Source organism: Oculina patagonica, chromosome 13 (assembly GCF_052425735.1).
Source record: "Oculina patagonica isolate OP01 chromosome 13, crgOcupat, whole genome shotgun sequence".
Lineage (NCBI taxonomy): Eukaryota > Metazoa > Cnidaria > Anthozoa > Scleractinia > Oculinidae > Oculina > Oculina patagonica.
In genome coordinates, this window is record NC_135770.1 from 13,096,995 (window position 1) to 13,117,608 (window position 20,614).

The window sequence follows — 20,614 nt, forward strand, 5'->3', positions numbered from 1 at the left end:
TTGTTTGCAAGATGGGAGAAAAAAGCCTCGTGGAACTGATGTAAACATGTGGGCATACAAGGCTATTTACGGAGGTTGTAATGTGCGACATAGTGTAGGCGGTTGAAAGGACAGAATGAGCTGTGTTGTTGGGCCCGCTTATGCCACAGCAGATGTCAAACAGACTGAAATCACCGTCTTTGTACAAGAGAAGTTTCCAAGCGCTGTCCTACACCAGGTTTTATCGCTGGACACAAGTGATGACGACTTTTCAAGATACGACTTCATTTGCATGTGAATAGGCGAGATATGACGGCGAATCGTCAAATGGTTTCCCTTGTTTTACGTTATTTCTTCCCACAATCACCGGAGCCAATGCTTTTAAATTTTAAATAGATCTGTGAGGATTTTCCATTATGCGCTGTCAGCTCATTGGTTCTTGCAGCTCATTATGTATTCGTACAGCATATTTATTCCGGAACTAAGAGCGGATACGGGGTGTTTGAACTGAATAATGAACGCTTGAATCAGGTGGAAAAAACCTTCGCTTGGCAGATCTGGCAACAACGCGCCACTAATTCCCTCAACCGCCTGTATTAAAGTTACCGCCTGAAAATCAGATTTTCGTGATCCTAGCATTCAGTATTCACAACTATTCATACAGATTCTTGTTGCTATATGAACATGTCCGTTGGCCGTATGAATTTTGTGTATTTTTGTTCCACTGTTTCACGGTTATGATGGGACACAAGAGTCTTTCCTCGCACGAAGAACACAAAAATGGCCGCCGTACTGATGTCGTTGTTCGCCGATCAGAACGGACCACTCTCTATAGGAGGTAGGTTGACATTGTTTGGGTTTTTTTTACATAAGAAAATTAAACTTTCTTCTGTCACGGAGAAATCGAGTAAGTTTTTAACTCAAATTATTCAGAATGTGGCTTTAATAGAGTGAGTTTAGCCTATGTTAGTGAATGATTCTAAACTTACATTTTTGGCCTATGAAAAGCTTTGCGGATACTATTTAGTGATGGCAAAAATATCTTAAAACTTTTGAATGAAAGAACAAGTTCGAAAATGTGGTATAAATTTTTAATTTTACTCACTAGGCCCCACGTTGTCGTGAAGTGTTCCAAAAAAATCGAATTAAGATTGTGCATCAAATGGGCTCGTCTGTTTCTCGTTCAAGGCGTGAAAATAATATTCTTTTGTCACTGGAAGTTCGGTTAATTTTCTATTGAATACTGGACTATTGGGAGCCGGTGTATATTTCTCTGAGACATAAACGTTACAAAATGAAAAACATAGGCAAACAGCAACGAATTTGAGAACTTTCGAACGTTTGAAGTTTCCTTTGTGATTTGCTTCGCGATTGTCATTTTGAGTTTTTATTCATAAGCTCTTTTATAAATTTCTGGTAAGACGTGGTAGCTTTCTTAAAGCGTACAGAAACTACCTTTATATATAATACACCAAAACAGCAAGAGTCTTTAAAAATACTCTTGCACTCGCTAACAGAGTTTTGGATTAGTTTTACGACCCATCAGGCATAGACAAATGTCAACAATCAATTATTTATTCCAGCTTGTACTGTATCGTATATGTGGACGAGTTTTTGCCTTAATACAATTGTGCATGTCCTTTTCACTTGAGGCGGTTCTTCAGGGAACCATATACTGCTCGTCTTTCTTCCAAAAATGAGTTTTTCATGTAATTTGTTGATAAGAAACTCTAGATCAACAGATCTTTGCGTGGATCAAGCCGTGTTTTTGACCTCGCGACGGCCGTGTACAGTTTGAAGAAGCGCGGGCGTCGATTGTGGATTATTTATATGCAGAAACCATACTAACCATGTTTAATAAGCTTTTAGTTTTTCTACTATCAGTTAGAAATAATAGAACGATTTCTTTGCTTTGGAAATGTTGTCACCGTCTTGAGCAGGTGTTTATGCGGAGACCACAAGTTCTTTTTTCCAGCTGCATATCATCTTTGGCAGATTTGAATCACTGTCGAAAAAGAATTACTAAAAAGACTTTATTCGTTGATGGCAATTATTTAAACTTTTCACAATTGAAACGCTTAAGTGTATATTCGAAAGAAAACCCATTTTAATGCTTGTTGAAAATGACATGTTGACTTCTCTATCCTGGAAATCTTCTGAAGATTTTTTTCGTTCGAATTACAATATTAAAATGCATGATTTAGAAGCGGCGATGGTCGTTAAGCTTGTCAGAAGATGTCTGTCAGAGGTAACCAATGTACAAATGAAGGTTTCATTTATTTTGTGTTCATTTGACGAATTACAGGGAGGCACGCTGTTCAGTGAAGAAAATGACTTAAATGTCTATTCAGAAAGATAATTCCTTAATTCATTTCAGATGGTTTATTACTTGCGTGTAGCCAAATCAAACTTATAATAATCAGTATTCTTCATTTCTTATTATTTGTTTAATTTACAGAGACTTTTTTCACAAGTATTGTCAAAATTTTTAATTTATATTCTGAACCAAAATCGCAAATGCCAACTTACACAATAGCCAAAGAGAATATTGGAGATTAATGAACCCCAGTTAGTTGGCCATCTATAGCTAGGAAAATCTCAAACTAAACTACATAAAGATTAACTAATAATATATTGTTGTCTACCTGTGATTTACTTTTCAAAACTAATAGTTTGTCCTGAATGTAGTGTGATTTGCATAATTTAAAATTTTGTGTTAGATCCCACAAATGTTTTCTGTTGTATCATTAGTTCAACTTGGTCATAGAGCAGTTTTCAATTGAGTGTCGTAAAACCAAAACCAAATTATTTACTCTGGCCAATCACAAAGGACACAGACAATCCATTGAACCAATCAAAATTCGAAGAAATTTTTTGCCGGCCCAAGGGGGGGGAAAGGGGCGCGGGGGTGTTTTTTTTTTTTTTTTTTTGTTGGTTGGGAAGGCGGGAGTTTTTTATCTCATCTTAAGGTATCAATAAAAACAAAAAAAAACCCTTTTTTTAAAACCCTATGGTATATTTCCAACAACATACTATCCATACATGTAGTATAGAGAATGGACCAGTAAATGACCACAAATCTTGTCCAGCCAATGGTCTGTGAATTTTAATAATTTTAATTTGTTGTCTTCAAGATCAAGGCAGTTGACTTGAGCTTGCAAGCAGACTCAAATTGACAAATAAAAAAAATGTATTTTACAATTGGTAAGTTGTCCAGTTTGAAACAAATGCTAAAGAAAAAGGGAATGTGATACAAGGAACAATTTACATGACCTTCAGAGCAAAAAGTTTAGACAGAAAGTTAAGTTTTGGTGGCTCAGTACATGTGTAAAGTGCTACATTGTACATGGATGGATATCAAACACGGTCATCACAGCTCACAAACAACAATCAAAAAAACAAGAAAGAGGGAAAAAAAAAAATGACAAAAAAAAAGCTGCCCACGAAGCCGGCCCAGAGCCGCAAGATGCCGGGACCGCTGCACGAGGAAGACTGCCCAGAGGCGCCACACGAAAGCGGAGAGGCGCGGGAACGCAGAGCCGGGAGAGAGGGAGCCACCCGGCAGAGACCTGAACCCGTGGCCTTGAATTAATCTCCTCTTTGTTTTAAAGGTGTTCAATTGTCAGTTGCCAGACTGAACTAAACTGCTGATGTTGCTTTTGACCAATGATAATGAATAACTCAGGTAAAATTAATATGTACATCTCAGTGTTACATATCAATACAGTTGAACCTCACGCTAACTCGAACCTTTTCTGATTCCCCTCCAGGCTGTTTTATTACTAATTTTACCCTTGATAACTCAAACTCCAGATAGCTCAAACCTTTTTTGATTTCCCTTGAAGGTTCAAGTTATCGAGATTTAACTGTATAATTTGCTATTCCTTTCTAGTGTGCATGGATAAGTACAGTGATTCCATATTGAGAGATCTGGATTAAAACCCGGGCCTGGGTCAACATTTAACAATCATCCTGGAAAATCGTGGGGAATATAACCTGATACTTAGCCAAATTATTGACCTAGTGGGCTAAATTCAGACCTTAGCTTGCAAGATTGAGCAGGATAATAATTATTGCAGTTATAATTAATTACTTAACAAATTATCAACAAAATGAGTTTTATAGCTTGATAAACTGTCAGTGATGATGCAGTACTTTACAAAACCCTGTTGAAATATTAGCAAGCTATGTATCATCATGACGTATTTAACACCGGGCGGGATGCCTGAACTAGCTGGGAGCAGCGACGGAGAGAGGATGAACACAAGCGAACACGAGAAAGAAAACTGAAGCCCAGAGGACCGACACGACGGGAACTGATGACGGAGACAGAACGGACAATATGGGCAGCGCGCGCATGTGTTGAATAATAACACAAGATATCTGTTACATACGAATGATAGATACACTGTATCAAGGACTTCCTGACCATATATGGGCATCATGATAACATGTTGAATCATAAGTTTTGTTATTGAGCAAGTTACTTACTTAACCCTCATGGTCCCTCTCTTCACCCAAGAGTAAGTGTTGTGGTTGAAATTAATTTTTGGTTTATAATTATTTTTTGGAACTAGCTTGATCAATATTCATATCCATTATGGTACGGTACAAAGGAAAATATAAATCAAACTGGTTTGAAAACATTTGAACCAAAATAGATTAAAACCACAACATAAACACCTTATTCTATAGTTTTAAGTTAAGGACACACCAGGGGACAAGTCGCAATGACAGGTCTCTGCGACAAGTTGCTCCATGCGTAGTGCTTCAAAACAAGTCACAGCAAGGCACTTGTTTGGTGCACATGTACACGCAATAAATTTCGAAGCGTGGGAAAGTTGAAATAGTTTTCCAATATGAATAATTATAATATGGCGAAAATACATGATGCTCTCTCATTGGTTACCGGTAATTTGTAATTTCCTGCTATCAGTTGCACAAATTCAAACTGATTTGAATTTGGTGACTGATCACAGCGACCAAAATCTGTCGCAGCGACAAAGATTGTCACACAAATGCACCATGTCACACGAGGCAACATGTTTTAGCAACTTGTCCCCACGACACGTTGCATTGTGAGCAGATATTTTTCTAATGCAAAAAAGTACAATCTGTTATATTGTCAAAATTAATAAGGATTTATTATTCCAATGCATTTTCCCCCATTATTTATTTTAGAATGAAGCACTACTAACAGTTGTACAAATGATGTTAGGGTGGGATAGGAAAGATGGGTTTGGGCGACCTGATTGGGGTAGGAGGGTAACCTGTGGCATGTCACTGACCAAATTGGATAAAATGAAAAATATGTCTCTTCAAGGTGGGATAGCCACACCTCTACTTGCCTTATGCTACAGAAACCAAGGACTATCTGACTCTACCTTTTGCTAGGTTTAGAGCAGACTTATCCTAAGTGTACCTTACCTTTGTATTGTACAGTGTGGTTTCAATTGGGTTAAAATTTTTCAAATCTTTTTTTTTTTCATTGTCTCATTCATAATTTTATAATAATCTGAGACATGGGAAATTACTCGGTAAATCAAACTAGTTTGAAACGTTTAAACCAAAAATAATTTTAAAGTGCATCATATTTATGTAGATACATTGTGACGATTTATTTGAAGAGATATTCAATTTTTTTGTACGTTGACTGTTATTGTTGTTTTTATTCAGTAGCCTTGGTGGCTGGCTTAGCAACAGGAATTCCAGTAGTGGTTCTGGTATCAATATACATGGTCTATTGCTGCTGTCGACGGAAGCAGCAAGATGATCGTCTACAGGAACCTCGTCTGTGGAGGATCAAGGATGTACACTCCACCCATGACCCATATATACCACCTTTTGTACCAAGAATTGTACAGAAATTTGTACAGCATTCTCATCGTGGAACTCATAATAGTAGTAGTGCAACATCAGCGCAGACTTCACCTATAGAAGAGAAATCATTTTTCAGTGAGGATTCTGGCTCATATAGGACAGCCCCTGATGACGCAGGGTTGCCAGATAAGAGACATAGTTTGGGTAGTTTTGAGGCTCTCAATGTGCCAACAGTTAGGCGATCTTCCCTTCTTCAACTTAGTACTTCAAGTGGAGACAGCTCTGAAAGTATATATGAACAGAGAAAGAGTTCAGATGTCTCTAAGTCTCCAAGGAACTTTCCAAAAAGTAGTAGCAAGTCTTTTGAATTTGTCAGGCCTATTCCAGTTAAACCACTCATAACAATTACTAGAGTAGAATCAAAGGATGATATGAGTACAAAACTGCATGTAGGTGACGTAGATCCAAACGGACAGAGTCATTCAGATTCACAGGTCCTGCCCATCAGGAGGCCACCAAAACCTTCTCGTAGTTTAGATAACGTGTCTGTGCCATCAAGGTCAGGCAAGGAGAGGAAGGGAAGCACTGACAGAAATTTAGGAGAAAGACGAAAAGCCAGCATTGGCGCTGACGGTGGGGAGCAAAGTAAACAAGCAACTCTTTCTAAGATTCCTATGAACATACCTTCCCAAGTCATTCACCCGCGTAAGGACACAAGACGAAGAAGTTCACAGAGTGGACTTGGCAGACTGAATGTGTCTTTGCAGTATAAACAGACAACATGTGACCTGTTTATCAAGGTGAGCATTCAGGAAAGCTTTTCCCAAGTTTTGAGATGTTTTATGCTGTGGAAAAACTGTAAACAAAAAGAGAAATTGAGAGATATGTCTACTCCATTGGAAAGTTATTTCATGTTGTGCAAATTATGTTCACTTGATTCCAAATAAAGTCACAATTGGTGCATTCAATTTCCATCATCCATACGGTATACCTTAATGTTACTTATCTTAGCAGGACTTAATTTTCACGATTTTCATTTTTTCGTGAAATTAAAGCTGCGAAAACATATTTTTAATTAACATTTTTAACATATTCTTAACAGTTTTTAACATAGTTTTTGGCCAAATTACAAAAATTATTAGTACCGCAAAATATGCCCACTCCATTTTCGCAAATTAAGTTACCACGAAAATAATGTAACAATAAGGTACATTATGGATTTCCTGTGATATCTGCAATAATTTCACATTCACATTGAGTTAGCAAGAACTGTGAAATGGCATAGTGTTTTAAATGTATTCAGTGGAATGTATTCTTGACTGACCTGGGTAAAACAAAAATTGATGTGTCATCAGTTTGTTGAATAATCAAACAAGTGTTCACGCTCAGATGCAAGCAATGGTATTTCATGAGTAACATATTTAATATACTGGTAAGATGGTAAATTTCCTTAAGCATTGTTTTTATTTCTTTTCCACACCTAGATCCTACAAGCACGAGAGCTACCAACAAAGGACCTGCGTAACAATACATCTTCTCCGTACGTACGAGTTTATGCACTCCCAACACGGAGACACAATCACAGGACGACAGTTATAGAGAAGAACCTACATCCAGTGTGGAATGAGCTGTTTATCATCAGTGGACTCACGCTGTCAGAGATAAGACAACTTGCGTTACACTTTCTAATCATACATCACCAGCCAGTGTCACGCAATGTTGTAATAGGAGAAGTGATGATGGCATTAGGTGGAATGGACTTGACTGGAGGAGAAGTTAATGTCTGGAGAGAACTCAGACCACATCAGTTTCAGAACGTAAGTCAAGAAGGTTTAGTTTATAAATACTTTAGTAGTTAAATCAAGTTGAAGTTAAACAGTGTTGAAACATTGCTATTTGCTTACTAATAAATCAATTTTGATTGTCTTTATGTTTACTGTCCTGTTGGGTTTCAAACTTTTCAAATAATCTGAGAAGAATTGCAAACTGTGCATGATGTTCAGGGTTACCACAGGTCAGGAAATGGTCAGGAAAAAATAAGTTTCCTGAAGTTCAGAGAAAACTCTGGGAATTTTATTAGGAGTCAGGGAAAATAGACATTTCAAAGAAAAGTCAGGGAAATTTGAAATTTAACACTGCTGATTTAATAGTACTATTGAAGGTTCAAAGAAACATTTATCAGTCATTTCAGGTCAATGGAATCTCAGTAATGTTTTTTAGAAGCAGAGGCTGGAGGCTACCAAGGCTGCAAATAATTTTTTTCACTTGAAAGAACATATGTCCTACTAAGACACCATGTTGGTTGGACAAAACAAAACTGTGGTCAGACAGATTTTTATTCATTGTTGCTGTAAAATGATGTACAATCAAAAAATTGTCCGGACATCATGTCCGACCACACTTGGGATTTCATCGGACATTAGCAAATTTTGGTCGGCCAATGTCCGATGACTGACTGTTATTTGCAGCCCAGGGCTACTACTATTATCTGATATTTTGTATTCATTTGGAAATTTAGATGAATACTAATGAATACAATTTGGAAATTGTATTCATTTGGAAATTTTCCTTTTATCAGGGAAAAGTTAGGGAATCTGTGGCAACCTTGATGTTAGTCAGCACTCGGCCAAGCGAAATTAAACCAGTTATGTCAGGAGTAGCATGCTAACACTTAACTGTGAGAAAGTTACTTGAAGATGTCAAAAATGAGTCAGAAATTCTATTGAGTGGTTAATTTTGTAAGGCACGTTTAAACTATATTTGTCGATTTTACAACATTGACAAGTTTACTTGGCTTTGGCAAAGAGTTGTAATGTGAGACAATCCTAAACTAAGTTATATTCAAAAATTAATTCCACAAGAAAGCCAACATCTAGATGGAGTCCATCCTTTTGACAGTCTTCGTCTCTTTTTCCTGTAACATGTAGTGATGTGTGGTGGACGAAGAACCCATCTGAAAGAAAGAAATACATGTAGACTAAGCAATATACTGTTTTTTTTTTTTCCAGATCCTTGGAGAGTTACATCTGTCTGTTTGTCATCAACCCTTGTCAAGTAAGCTGTCTGTAACTGTGTTAGAAGCAAGGAACCTGCCAAAGATTAGCAGTCTTAATATAGGAGGTATTTTAATCAACTTCAATCTTGTTACTACCAGCTACACAGATTTAAGAAAAAACTTTGATTACAACTTGCTCTGGTAGACAAAATTTGTCTAATGTTGATGCCCTCTCAACCTTGCTTACCTGGGTCATACTCATACCGCCTGATCTTATCTGGTTTCTTAGCATTAAGTGACTATGAGTATTTCTACCCTGGGAGGTTGGGGGGTACTCCCTATAATGGCCTATAAGGGGAGGCTCCACCCGAAAGGGGTACCTTTTTCAGGCTTCAGGTATATAAAAGGGTAGGGATTTCACAAGTTTAGGTATATGAAAGGGTAGGAAATTCTGTCATTAAGATATTTAAAAAGGCCTTTAAATTAAATATTTCAAACAGACGCAACTTATGGCTGTATTGTCTTATACCGACCGGCCGGGGAAACCCCACCCAAGAGCCGGAGCCGGAGGTAGGCGAAAATATCGAATTGAGCATTTATTAAGCGCTACTAACATAAAAATGTCAAGAAAACATCCTGTTTTAAGTATATGTTATGTCGTGTAGGTATATGAAAGGGGTACCTTTTTTCAATAAAAGGTATACGAAAGGGGGTGCCTTTTCTTAGTATCAAAATTGGTATATTAAAGGGTAAGGGGTTGGACCTCAGGGCGGCGCCTCCCCATATAAATTTTTTTTTAGTTCCCTTCCCCCCGGATTTCTACTCCCTCCTGGATGGGATGCTAGTCCATTGCAGGGTTACCCCCCAGCATTATTTCACCAGTACCCATTTATAAACCTGGACGTCAACACAATAACCCAGGCCAAGGCTCGAACCCGGACCATTTGATCCGGAGATCAGTGCACTAACCATTGGGCCACCATGCCTCCCATCTGCATAACCATACATTTATTTTAAATACTTATAGATTCACATTTTGAAATCAAATAAAAATGCAAAGTTTGCTTCTCAACTCCATAATTACTGTCATACTTAACATCAATCTGTTGTTCTTTTTATAGTATTTTAAACAAAAAAGGTACTTACATTTATTTAATGGCTCTTTCATAGTGTTAGAGGTGTTGAATGGTAAATTCGAGACTTTGCGAGATGGCAAGACTGAAACATTTTCTGCAAGCCTGAGACTTTCTTAGCGTGGCAAAAGAAGTAGAGTCTCCGAGGAGGCATCCCAGAAGAATTCTATGAGACTCCCTCAAATTTGGCTAAAAATTTGTTCTTTTTTGACGGACCATTCACCAATTAGTGTACATCAGTGACTGAACTAAGCAGGGTCATCCCCAGGTGCAGATTTAGTGAAACGTTCATTGCAAAAGTTTGCCAAAGGTTTACAACAAATACAAATTCAAATTCAAAAGACTAAACATTGCTGATCTAATTTTCCAGATCCATATGTCAAGGTAGAACTATTCTCTGCAAGCCACAGAGTTTCTAAGAAGAAAACTCGTGTGAAAAAGAAAACAGTCAATCCCAAGTTTGCTCAGACTTTTACATTTGATTTGGGAGGAAAGCTGACACTGGACCACATGACTCTGATGTTCACTGTACTGGTTCAGGATTCAAGTGGATGCCATGAACGGATTGGCCAGGTAGTACTAAGTACAGCGGCAGGTGATGGACCAGAGTTTGATCACTGGAGTCAGGTCATATGTAATCCACATTGCCCTATTGATCAGTGGCATATGATACATGAGTAATAAGCTTTGGGAATCACGGCCAGCTCAAGGTCTAGTTGTTGCTTAAAACGGTTATGCTTATTGCTGGTGTGTTTGAAATCAATTATTTATTTATTAAGAGTAAAATGGAGGGCTGCTAAAACAGCTTCTCACAATACTGAAGGTTTAAATCGCATAACCCATTGGCTAAACAGGCACCATCAATTGATAAATAGAATGTCCTCAAACCGTTTACATTTTTGAGTGATTCATGGCCAAAAGGTATTAAACAAAACTGTCAATAAATCAGCTTTGTTGAGATTTTTTGTTCAATAGAACAGCTTCTGGGTTATGCAAAAACAATTTTACTGTTAGCTGTCAGTTCTATTGTCTTTGATAGTTGATTTGGTGCTTTGTGCCTCACCAACTTAGAAACCTACTGTAGTTCACAGTCTAATTGTGTCCATACTCCCGCCTACAGAGGTGTTTTTTTTTTTTGGGGGGGGGGGGGGGTGGAGAGGGTTGAAACCTGCCCCCCTCCCTACTGGACAGTTTAGCTTTATACTTTCCTCTTTCTCCCCATTGCAATTTCTGATGACCCTTTGTGGGGTGGGTATGGATATTTTCTGGATCTACAGTTTTTAAACATTGGTTATCTGGCAGATAATGGACAAACAAAGAAATGTTTCTGCAAATATAGTTGTTATCATCTAATAACAATTAATGAACTATTAAATTCCCACATGCCTACGAATTAAAGGCAAAATATTTATTTTTCTCTCTTTTCAAGTGGCTTTTGTGTATGGGAGAGGGACTGAGTTCCAATTACATGCCTGATTCATTTGAGGGAGGGCTTCATCAACGGTATGTTTACACCCAAACTTAAAAGATCAAACTTGACTTCTGTGGGTAATGCTGGGAAACTGTGTTTCTTAAATCCTTGTTGTTCATAAAAGTTGCATGTATCAAAATATTTCACTCATCTTCTGACATTCACCAATAATGATATTCACTTGAACAATCAGGGATACACATTTGCACTGTGTGCCATACTTGAAAACCCAGTCAAATACCCTTAACTATGACAAATAAGATACCTATGAATGACTCATGTTTTTAAGTCTCAGCTGTACTTGAATTAAATTTATAAATCTCATACTGGTCTTTGAAGTGCAATTTTAATTACCGTTCTCTATGCTAGAATTATTACTGACCCAAATTGAAGTCCATTTTCAACTTCTGCAAAAAAGGAATAGTATTGGTGTGGTAAAAATTAAACTCCTGATTAGTAGTCAATAGATCACTTGTAAGAATTTCACATATCTTACATTATTTCTTTCCTTTCTTTGCATAAATCTAGTTTACAACATAAAAGTATAAAACATTGCAGAGTAAAACTGCTGGAGCGATCTGTAGTCATAGCTTAAAGTATAAAAATGGTTTAAACAGATCTAAAAATATAAAAGGATACTCTAAATTTTCGATCGCCTTCTGCGGTCTTCTTCAGAGGATGATGGATTTTGCAAGGTTCGCAGAATTTGACCTTGCAAAATCCATCATTCTCTGAAGAAGACCGCAGAAGGCGATCGAAAATTTAGAGTAACCTTTTATATTTTTAGATCTGTTTAAACCATTTTTATACTTTAAATTATTGCAGAGGCTTATTCTTACACAATACCCCAATAACTGTTACATAATATTACCGGTAGTGAAGTGTGTAATTCCATTATGGTATGATTAGTAGAGAGGGCAATATTATTTAACAGAGTGCATCAAAAGTGCCATCGTAACTTGCCTAGTGTGTTATCTCATTGAGATGTGATTTAATTTATCCCTTAGTGCATATTCTTTGTGGAAAATCTTTCTTCTGTAGGGCTTGTTGGTTCATCTCTTTTAGATTGGCTCTTCCTCACATTAGAGTTTATTCAGGATTTGTTCCCAAAGTCAAATATTACAACCTACCAAAAATAATAATGTTTTTTTCAGGCACATTGGTTAAATTATATTTTCAGATAATAGTAGGAGAAAAGGTCTCTTTTTATGGCCTTTTTGATTGGCAAACCTATATTAACATTCTTTCCAATAACTTTATTATTTTTTTATTTGTTCTTTTTGGTGACTGTGTTTGGCTTTCTTCTCAGTTTCAGTAACTTTTCAGAAGAGTATTTTAATATCGATCAAAAACATTAAAGAGATGGTTGTTCCTTCACAGTTTATGATCAAAAAATAATGCAAACTTCCTTGTTTAGACACAATATTCACAGGCAGCCTGCAGGGCTTATTCCTGAAACCAAATACCTGCAAGGTCCTCAGTTGTGCCGGCTAATGAGACTATTTCTGCAGTAACTTGGATTTTGTGCATATTTATATTGAAAACTCCATCACTTCTTTAATTTCCTACACCTCTAAAATGAGGTATCTTTTTAGGACATTGTAGATGGAGAGATTGTGATTTGGCCCACCCCCCCCACCTACATTACGTGGGAAATGTAGGTTGGGGAGGGGAGGGAGAGCAGAAACTATGATTGTTGGTGGAACACAGTGAGGCAGGGTTCCACGAGTGTAAAGCTCAGGTGGAAAATTAAACTTAATATTACAACAAACTAGTTAAAAATATACGTGTAAATTGGTTGCAAAATAATGTCATGGGCTGTACTCACTTGACTTTTTAAACCTACTTAGAAAAAAGAAACACTTTGTGATCAAAAGTTCTCCTTTGTTAGGCTTGTTATCACTGTTAAGGTAAGAATTTGATCTCTAGCAGGCAGGTTGAAAGAGTCAATTAAGAACAGGCCCAGAATGGAAGAAATTAACAAACAAATTATTTATTTTGAAAATAAATTTAAGAGTCATCCTTGTTATGAAAGAAAGATCTATTAGCTATTTATTAGTATGACTACTATTTAATATCTTATTTAGTTATTAAAACTGATGGAATGAAGTTATATTGTGGAACTAATAAAATTTATTTGGAGATATATGAACTGTGGTTGAACAATTATTGTTACCTTACCTTGTTTGTTTGCCTCCTAAGATGCATGTTCTCTTGAGTTGGTCCTTAGAAATTATTTATACTTGATGGGAGAATTTAATACTAGAACACGACATCCCCCTCCCCTCCTCCTCCTCCTCCTCTCTCCGGTGACCTTATAATGTGCATATTAAATAACTTTGAAGTGGTCACTATTCACTGATCACCGTTTGGGACTGACGACTTATTTCGTACAAATATTCTTCGCACGCTATACGTACCTATGTTGCCAAACGTCAAGAACGGCGCATTTTTTTCGGTATACCTTCTGACCGAGAAAGCTGCTTCCAACGAAAGCAAACAAACCTTGCTCGGTCTTCGAGCGACGAGGTCGGGAAAGAAGGTCCCTGGGGCCGAGTTTGAGATGAGCGGCTCATTGATTCCTACAAGACGAGTTTTAACCGGCACGAAAAAAGAAATGTTCAAAACAAACAACTCAGTTCATGCAATTTATTCAAACTCCATTTCCCTGAAAGAATGAGCTACGTAGTCATTCAAAATATCAACTAGTCTCACATCATCGTGACTTACAATGTACTAAGTAGTATAATGATCTTCTTTAACACGCTACAAAAAAATGTAAGCTAAGTTTGTCTCACCCTCCAGAATGTAAATAACTTTGAGTACAAATTATGGTCAAATCTTATTAAACACAAAAGAAAAATTTGATGACCCTCTCTCCCACTCGTGCTAAATAACTCCTCCGTCCCTCCCATGGTAAATAAACCCACATGAATTACCGAACTGAATTTATCATAAAACAATCTCCTCTTTGGTTTACTGTGAAACTATAACCAGATAGCTCCCAGTATTGCGTTGCCTGTTGGCCCCTCCCCCAAAAAACATGACGTCATAAAAATAGTAAAAAATAAGGAGCTTCAACTGTAGCGCCTTTGAATCTCGGTCACTTCAACATTTACAGTCCCTTTATTCGTGCAATACTTAGACTTGTCAAATTTCTATTCCCTCGTACGTGAAATTCAAAATAGCCAACGAGAGCCAAATTTGTAAAGTTGTACGGCTGTACTGGCAGGTTTTAGTAATTGCTATTACCAAAAATAGTAATTTTTGCATTAGAAACGAATTCAGTTCCCAATGGAAGGAAATGTTGCCTTTGTGAACGCTCTATAACGTTAAGTTTTAATTCTCTTTCTTCCTTGCCAAAAACTCTTTTTCTTTGTTTTTTCCCAAAAAATAGTAATCTTTTGCATTAAAAACTATTAATGATTTCTGTTCTCTCTTCGGCGCGAAAGTTGGGAACGCCCTTAAATCTTTCATTTTTTCTTTTTCAATTCCCCGTAGTGCAGCCTTTAATGGCTTTTGATATCGTGTGAATAATAACAGAACAAATGTCACCCATAATAAAAATATAAATTTTGCTGAGGTACTGATATTAATGTTTTTGTTAGTAGCCGACCCAGTTTTATTAAATTTCTTTGAAAACAATTATAATATTAGTTTTATACCCACTGATCTGTTTTTTATTACCAATATTATCTATTCCCATTGTCCCGGCTGGATATTCTTTCATAAGAGTTTCTAGAAGGTCTTTCATTTTCTTGAATTGATGATGCGCTGCTTCCCCTGCTCGACACAGAGTATCGCGGGCGCAGTTTAGTCTCTGGTGATGAAATCTCTGTTTCTTCTTCTCGGAGAAATGGCTTATGACACGAGAAAAGCATGCCGGGATGGTCATCCGGGACTTTCGCGCAAAGCTCCAGAATCAGAAGTAAGAAAGTAAGTCCAGTGATGAAGAAAAACACACAGCAGACTTTATACAGTGACCGATATTCGCTTCTCCGCCATTTTGGGTCATCACCGGGCACAAAATCCCCAAGTCCTATGGTAGTTAGAGAAATAAAACAGAAAGTACAACGCTTCGAAATAGTTCCAGTCTTCGAGCATCATGAAAAAAATGGCGGGTACTAGTATCACAAGTATGACCACACCGCACATGATTAGCGAGAGATGAAGAAAGCGTAGGTATGCTGGAGGGACCCCGCGAACAGTACAAGTACTGCAGAGAAACTTTTCCAGGAAATCTGTTAACTGAAGTAGTCGTTCCACTATGGCTGTTAACATGATGGCCGTCATGGGGATACCAAAAACTGCAAACACCATACAGAACACTTTGCCACCATCGGATAGGGGAGCGATGTTTCCGTAACCTACAAAAAAATGTTAATCATCAGTATTTATCTCTATATGATAAACACAGAAATGTTCTTCCGATGTCATTCAGTATGAAACGCGAGTTTACTACATGGGGGTGGGCGGGGAGGCGACGTTTTCTCTTTTTATCTGTAACCCTACGTTCTTAGCAAACCTGGTTGCTATCCACTGAATAGTAGTTTGGTTTAACCAGTTTTCGGTGTTATCTGTAATCACCAGTTTGAGCGATCGAATTAAGAATAAAAATTTCTTTTCCATAAACGCCGCGTGGAACTATAGAGACAAGAAAACTGTGAAACCAAAACTCGCTGACATAGTTTTAAAACAGCCTTAACACCAAGGAAACACAAGTAAATAAGTATATACAAAGGAAGAGCAAGGGACGGCGTTTTACTGTATCTCTTTTCCTTACTTTCTAGCTGCTAAATATGTTTGTTACGTACTTCCCCAGGTTTTTTCGATGCTAATTTTTACACTTATGCTGCTTCCCAATATCAGATAACGACGCTTACGAAACAAGATTGGGATACCTGTCATCCTCTACACTGCGCTAATATCAAGTTAATAGAACACTTGGGCTAAATGGATAAAATGTTAGATCGACATTCAATGTTGTTGACAGCGCAAGGTTTTTCCCAGTTTGATTCCTTTCTGAATTTCCTGACTATTAAACCTCGTTACATCTTTTAAAAGACATTTTAAACCACTCAGGCATGGAAGAACAATCAAAACTTTGTGCAAAACTAAAAGCGGTATTCTGATCAAGTGAATATTTTCAAATGAAAATTTTTCTCTAAGAGCTGAAAAGACCAACATGCACGAGAAAAGTTTCAAAAGAATTAAAAAAAGAAGAAATGCGAATACGGAACTTACAGTGAATTATATTCTTTAACTCTTTGTTCTCCCTAGTTTTTGCTGCATATTTCGTTTAATATCAGTTCTGAGAGTTCAGTAGTACTCCAAGAGCCGATGTATCACACCTAGTTTCCCCAGGGAAAAGGTCCCCCTCTGATTGACAATTTGTTGATATTGCGGCAAAAGAAATTTAAATAATAATAACTTTTTATAATTAAAGTAAAAAGTGATGCAACCGATATTGCAGTTTGAAGTTAAAACAAGATACTTCCAATAATACGGAATCGACTGCACGCATTTTTTTTGTTACACGAGAAGTTTTTTGGGAAGGTCGTGTGAGTGGGGCAGAATGGAAGCAAACAGTTGAACTGAAACACAAAACAACATTTTGCACAAGAAGTAAAATTTCTCATCTACGGCTAGCACAGACAAGTCTGTTTGAAAAGAAACATGAATAATTATATTTTTTCAGTAAAGAAGATGGAGTCGTCGAGCAGCTGAATCACAGATGCATCGCTCTCCCATTAAACTCAACCGCTCCAGTGTTTACCAATGTTAACAGATGCGACATTATGTGTCGTATTAATAACACAAGGCCACACTTAATAGCGAAATGTCAACGGAACTACGTGGAGAGAAGAATTATTCCGCTTTCAAGCAAAGCTTTCGTGATAACGTAGTCACTGAAATGATCTCTGGTAAATGATCTTAACGCAGTTCGAAAATCGATCTTATTCCCCCTGGGCTTATTCGCGATCAACTTATTGCGATTGTTCTTCAGTCTACTCAAGTCATGCCTAGAAATGACCAGTAATCAGATGCGAGATGCTTCGCAAGAAAAAACGGAACCATGACTCCGAACGTAAATATTGCTTAAACTAAATTTGCGCATTGTAAATACTCTTGTAAATTTGAAATTAAAAAATCTCTGATTTCGGTAAAGGTGATGAAGGATTTTTAAACTGCGATTTTTTGCGCGCCAACACTTGTTTTAGCGAACAGGTGTTCAACTGAGTGAGAAATGATGGCATCCTTCCTGATAATTATCTGTTCTTAGCTAAAGAATTTATTGTTGGTTCTTTTTGCTAATTATTCGTAATGGTCTCTGATGAGACAGCAAACATTCGTGACGCAGGCAGATTTGGTCAATCTTTGGTTCTCTTACAGTCTGAATTGTTAAAATTGCAATCGCTGTTAGTTGGGAAATAATAATAAACAGAGTAATAGGAAAAAGTTTGTCGAAATCAATATGATCGAAAGGCTTAAACTCAATACTTTCACACGATTAATTTCAACCGACAGTTTTAGGGTGGCTTAAGGAGGGAAAATAACTTGTTTAATCCCATTACTGGTAAATACGGGTTCCAGTAGACCTGCCGGTCACCTGCAATTAGTAATTGGTCTTACCTATTGTGGTTACGACAGTCCCCGCAAAGAAAAACGAGCTACCGAATCCCCAGCTTCTCTTGTCGCTTGCATTCCCAAGTGGCGGTATTCCCATATCTTGAGCTGCCACGACATGCTTGACAAAATCTTCCAATTCCTTGTCAGTAACACAGGGATGCCTCACAAGGAATTCGTCTCGTTTCTTTCGCAGGTCTGACAAAACACGCATCTCATAAGGTCCCTCAATCGACGAGAAGATGGCAGCACCCACCGAGAGGTAGAATATATAGACCATCACAAGAGCTATCAGACGAAGGGTTGCGCGTTCCATGGACGAAATTTGTAGATCAAAAATCAACTGGACTTCTAAATGTCGATTGCAGTAAATGCGGTCGCTCTGAAGCTCCTTTTATACGATCACACCTATATTTAGGTTCTTACCACCGACAGATCTCAATATTGTAAAACGCTTTCACTTGCCAGCGTTGGATTGATCACTGTGGTGATTTTTTTGTCGTTAAACGATGCCAAATGTGTCAATCAGGTAATAAATCAACATAACAAAAACCTTGAAACCAATGTTTATAGCGAGAGCCCACGAACTCTGTACCGTCAATCAGGGTATTTATATCCTAAACGTTTCCTGATATAGCAAGTCAAGATGCAACAAAAGGCTGCTGGAATTCGGCAGAGTTAAGTGAACTCTTTTAACAAGTTTAGTGTGTTGAGATATGCTCATGAAATTGGACAATTGGTGCATCTATGCAAATATTGGCATCATACATTTGCATAAGACTCTAGAAAGTCATGCTCAAGGGTGTGAACACAACAATCGCAAACTGACCACTTTCTAGCAAATATTTGATAAGAAATGTTGGAGTTTTGACTTCCTTTGTATTTCTGGGAAAGATGTAATCAAGAAATCGTCAAGATATTCTATATACAAAGCCTTTAATAAAGTTGTCACCATGCTCAATACTGATTACGTAATTATTTTACGGCAGGTAAAAGCCGTGAGATACATTATTTTTAAACAGCCTGATTCTTAAATAATGGTGTATAATATTTTCTTTATGAACTCACTCTTGAACACAACAGTCTCTGCAAACCTGCGGAGTTTCAGTATATACCCAAGTTGGTCCAAAAATATTCTGACCTTTATTCAGTATCTTTTGGGTTATTTTATGACAAAAGTTTCGTCATGTAAGCGTAGTTCTTCAATATATTTTTTCGTGACTTACACTTGTAACAAACATTTTCCGGCGCGCTCGTTTCCAACCTTTCACTTCTTGACAATCAAGTATAGTTCCGCGTCATCGTACAAAAAGTCAACAAAATATTGGGAAAGTGGTTTTTTTTTTTTTTTCCTGAGGAAAGTGCGCGCTGTGACTTATTTAAAGCTGTGTTTCTGTAACTCTCAAGAAATGAAGAAAAAGTGTCTTGGTAGGATATTTTCTAAAGCAAATAGAAAATTAGAGAAAAAGAAACGGTCGAAAATTAGAAAATAGAAAATTAGAGAAAAAGAAATGGTCGTGAAAGTTTTGGAGAGCTTGAAACGGCTGTGGGGACATCCATCTTGGAAATGCTTGTCTACAGTATCTTGAATTTGTTCTCTCAAACTGCTTGCAGTCGTGTTTCAGTTTAATACTCTCTAGAAAACCTCAACTTCTTAAACTGAAGAGCGCCTAAATGGGCCTTTTAATGTTGTGACGTAATTCATACGCATAAAATACTAGGGGTTGACGTCACTTATTTCAAGATATTCGTATGGTATTTTTATACAAGGAATTAACTAAATAAATCCACCCCTTCTCTACGTTTCGTCAGTTTAAAGCGTCAGTGCAGACAAGTACGGTATCAGCTTATACTATTGTTGCCTGTGTAATAAAAGAACAATATAAAGGTACTTACTTGTAAGGTTTGGAATTGCGGGAGCAGCAAATTCTACTCTGTCCAGCGCCGGGGGCCGTACTGCAGGAATGATAAAGCAGATGTTTATTGCAATGCATCCTATCTCGGTAACAGAAAAGAAAGGATTCAGTCAAATAGAGAGCATAATTTACATTTTTTAAGCTGAAGAAAGTCACGACAGCAACCGAAACGTCCCATCATAGGTTTTAAAGCCAGTGGTCAACCCTTTTTAATCCATTTTTAGATAGCAGCTCTACGCCAATTGGGTAACTCATCAATGGACAAAGTCTTTGTCCATTGTTTTTGTTGTTGTTCAAGAAAAAAGAGAAAAAAGAAAGGGAAAAAAACGGGACTGAAAAACAGGCGTGATATTAATTAGGAATTCTATTACTCGAGGTCAAATAAAGTATGCAAGTATGTAAGTCTCGTACAAATGTGTTATTTGCATGGCCTGTTTACGAGTCATAGGTTGGGCTGCGGAAATTGTCTGTTTTTATCCCCCCGATAGTGGCCTATTATATAAAGCTCGAAAACACAGTGGAAGTCTACATCTACTGGATTGAATCAGCAAACTGACGAACTCATAGAAAGAAATCATAGTATGATTAAAGTTTTTTGTACTGAAGAACGAAGGATTAACCAATAAAAACTAGAACGACGTAAATGTAGTTCAGAACAAAAGTCTTTCCTTGT

At 37.4% G+C, this 20,614-nt stretch overlaps 2 protein-coding genes across 3 annotated transcripts; one reads left to right on the forward strand and one right to left on the reverse strand.

Moving 5' to 3' along the window:
* The first annotated feature begins 366 nt into the window (after positions 1–366).
* LOC144634350 (synaptotagmin-1-like) lies at positions 367–13,011 on the forward strand. Of its 2 annotated transcripts, none has more exons than XM_078493273.1 (6): positions 367–817; positions 3,591–3,664; positions 5,656–6,599; positions 7,284–7,616; positions 8,808–8,919; positions 10,298–13,011. In XM_078493273.1, exons 2-6 carry the CDS (start codon positions 3,646–3,648, stop codon positions 10,606–10,608), a joined length of 1,719 nt encoding a protein of 572 aa, XP_078349399.1. In that variant the 5' UTR covers positions 367–817; positions 3,591–3,645; the 3' UTR covers positions 10,609–13,011. The 2 variants fall into 2 exon arrangements, with proteins under 2 accessions (XP_078349399.1, XP_078349400.1); XM_078493274.1 differs by having other exon boundaries at positions 5,659–6,599.
* A 492-nt stretch (positions 13,012–13,503) lies between these two features.
* Positions 13,504–18,708, reverse strand: LOC144634357 (potassium channel subfamily K member 6-like). The gene is given in 3 exon segments (XM_078493289.1): positions 13,504–15,465; positions 15,467–15,765; positions 18,032–18,708. Coding segments are annotated over 3 exon segments (984 nt in total). The 5' UTR covers positions 18,342–18,708; the 3' UTR covers positions 13,504–15,090.
* Positions 18,709–20,614: the final 1,906 nt, after the last annotated feature.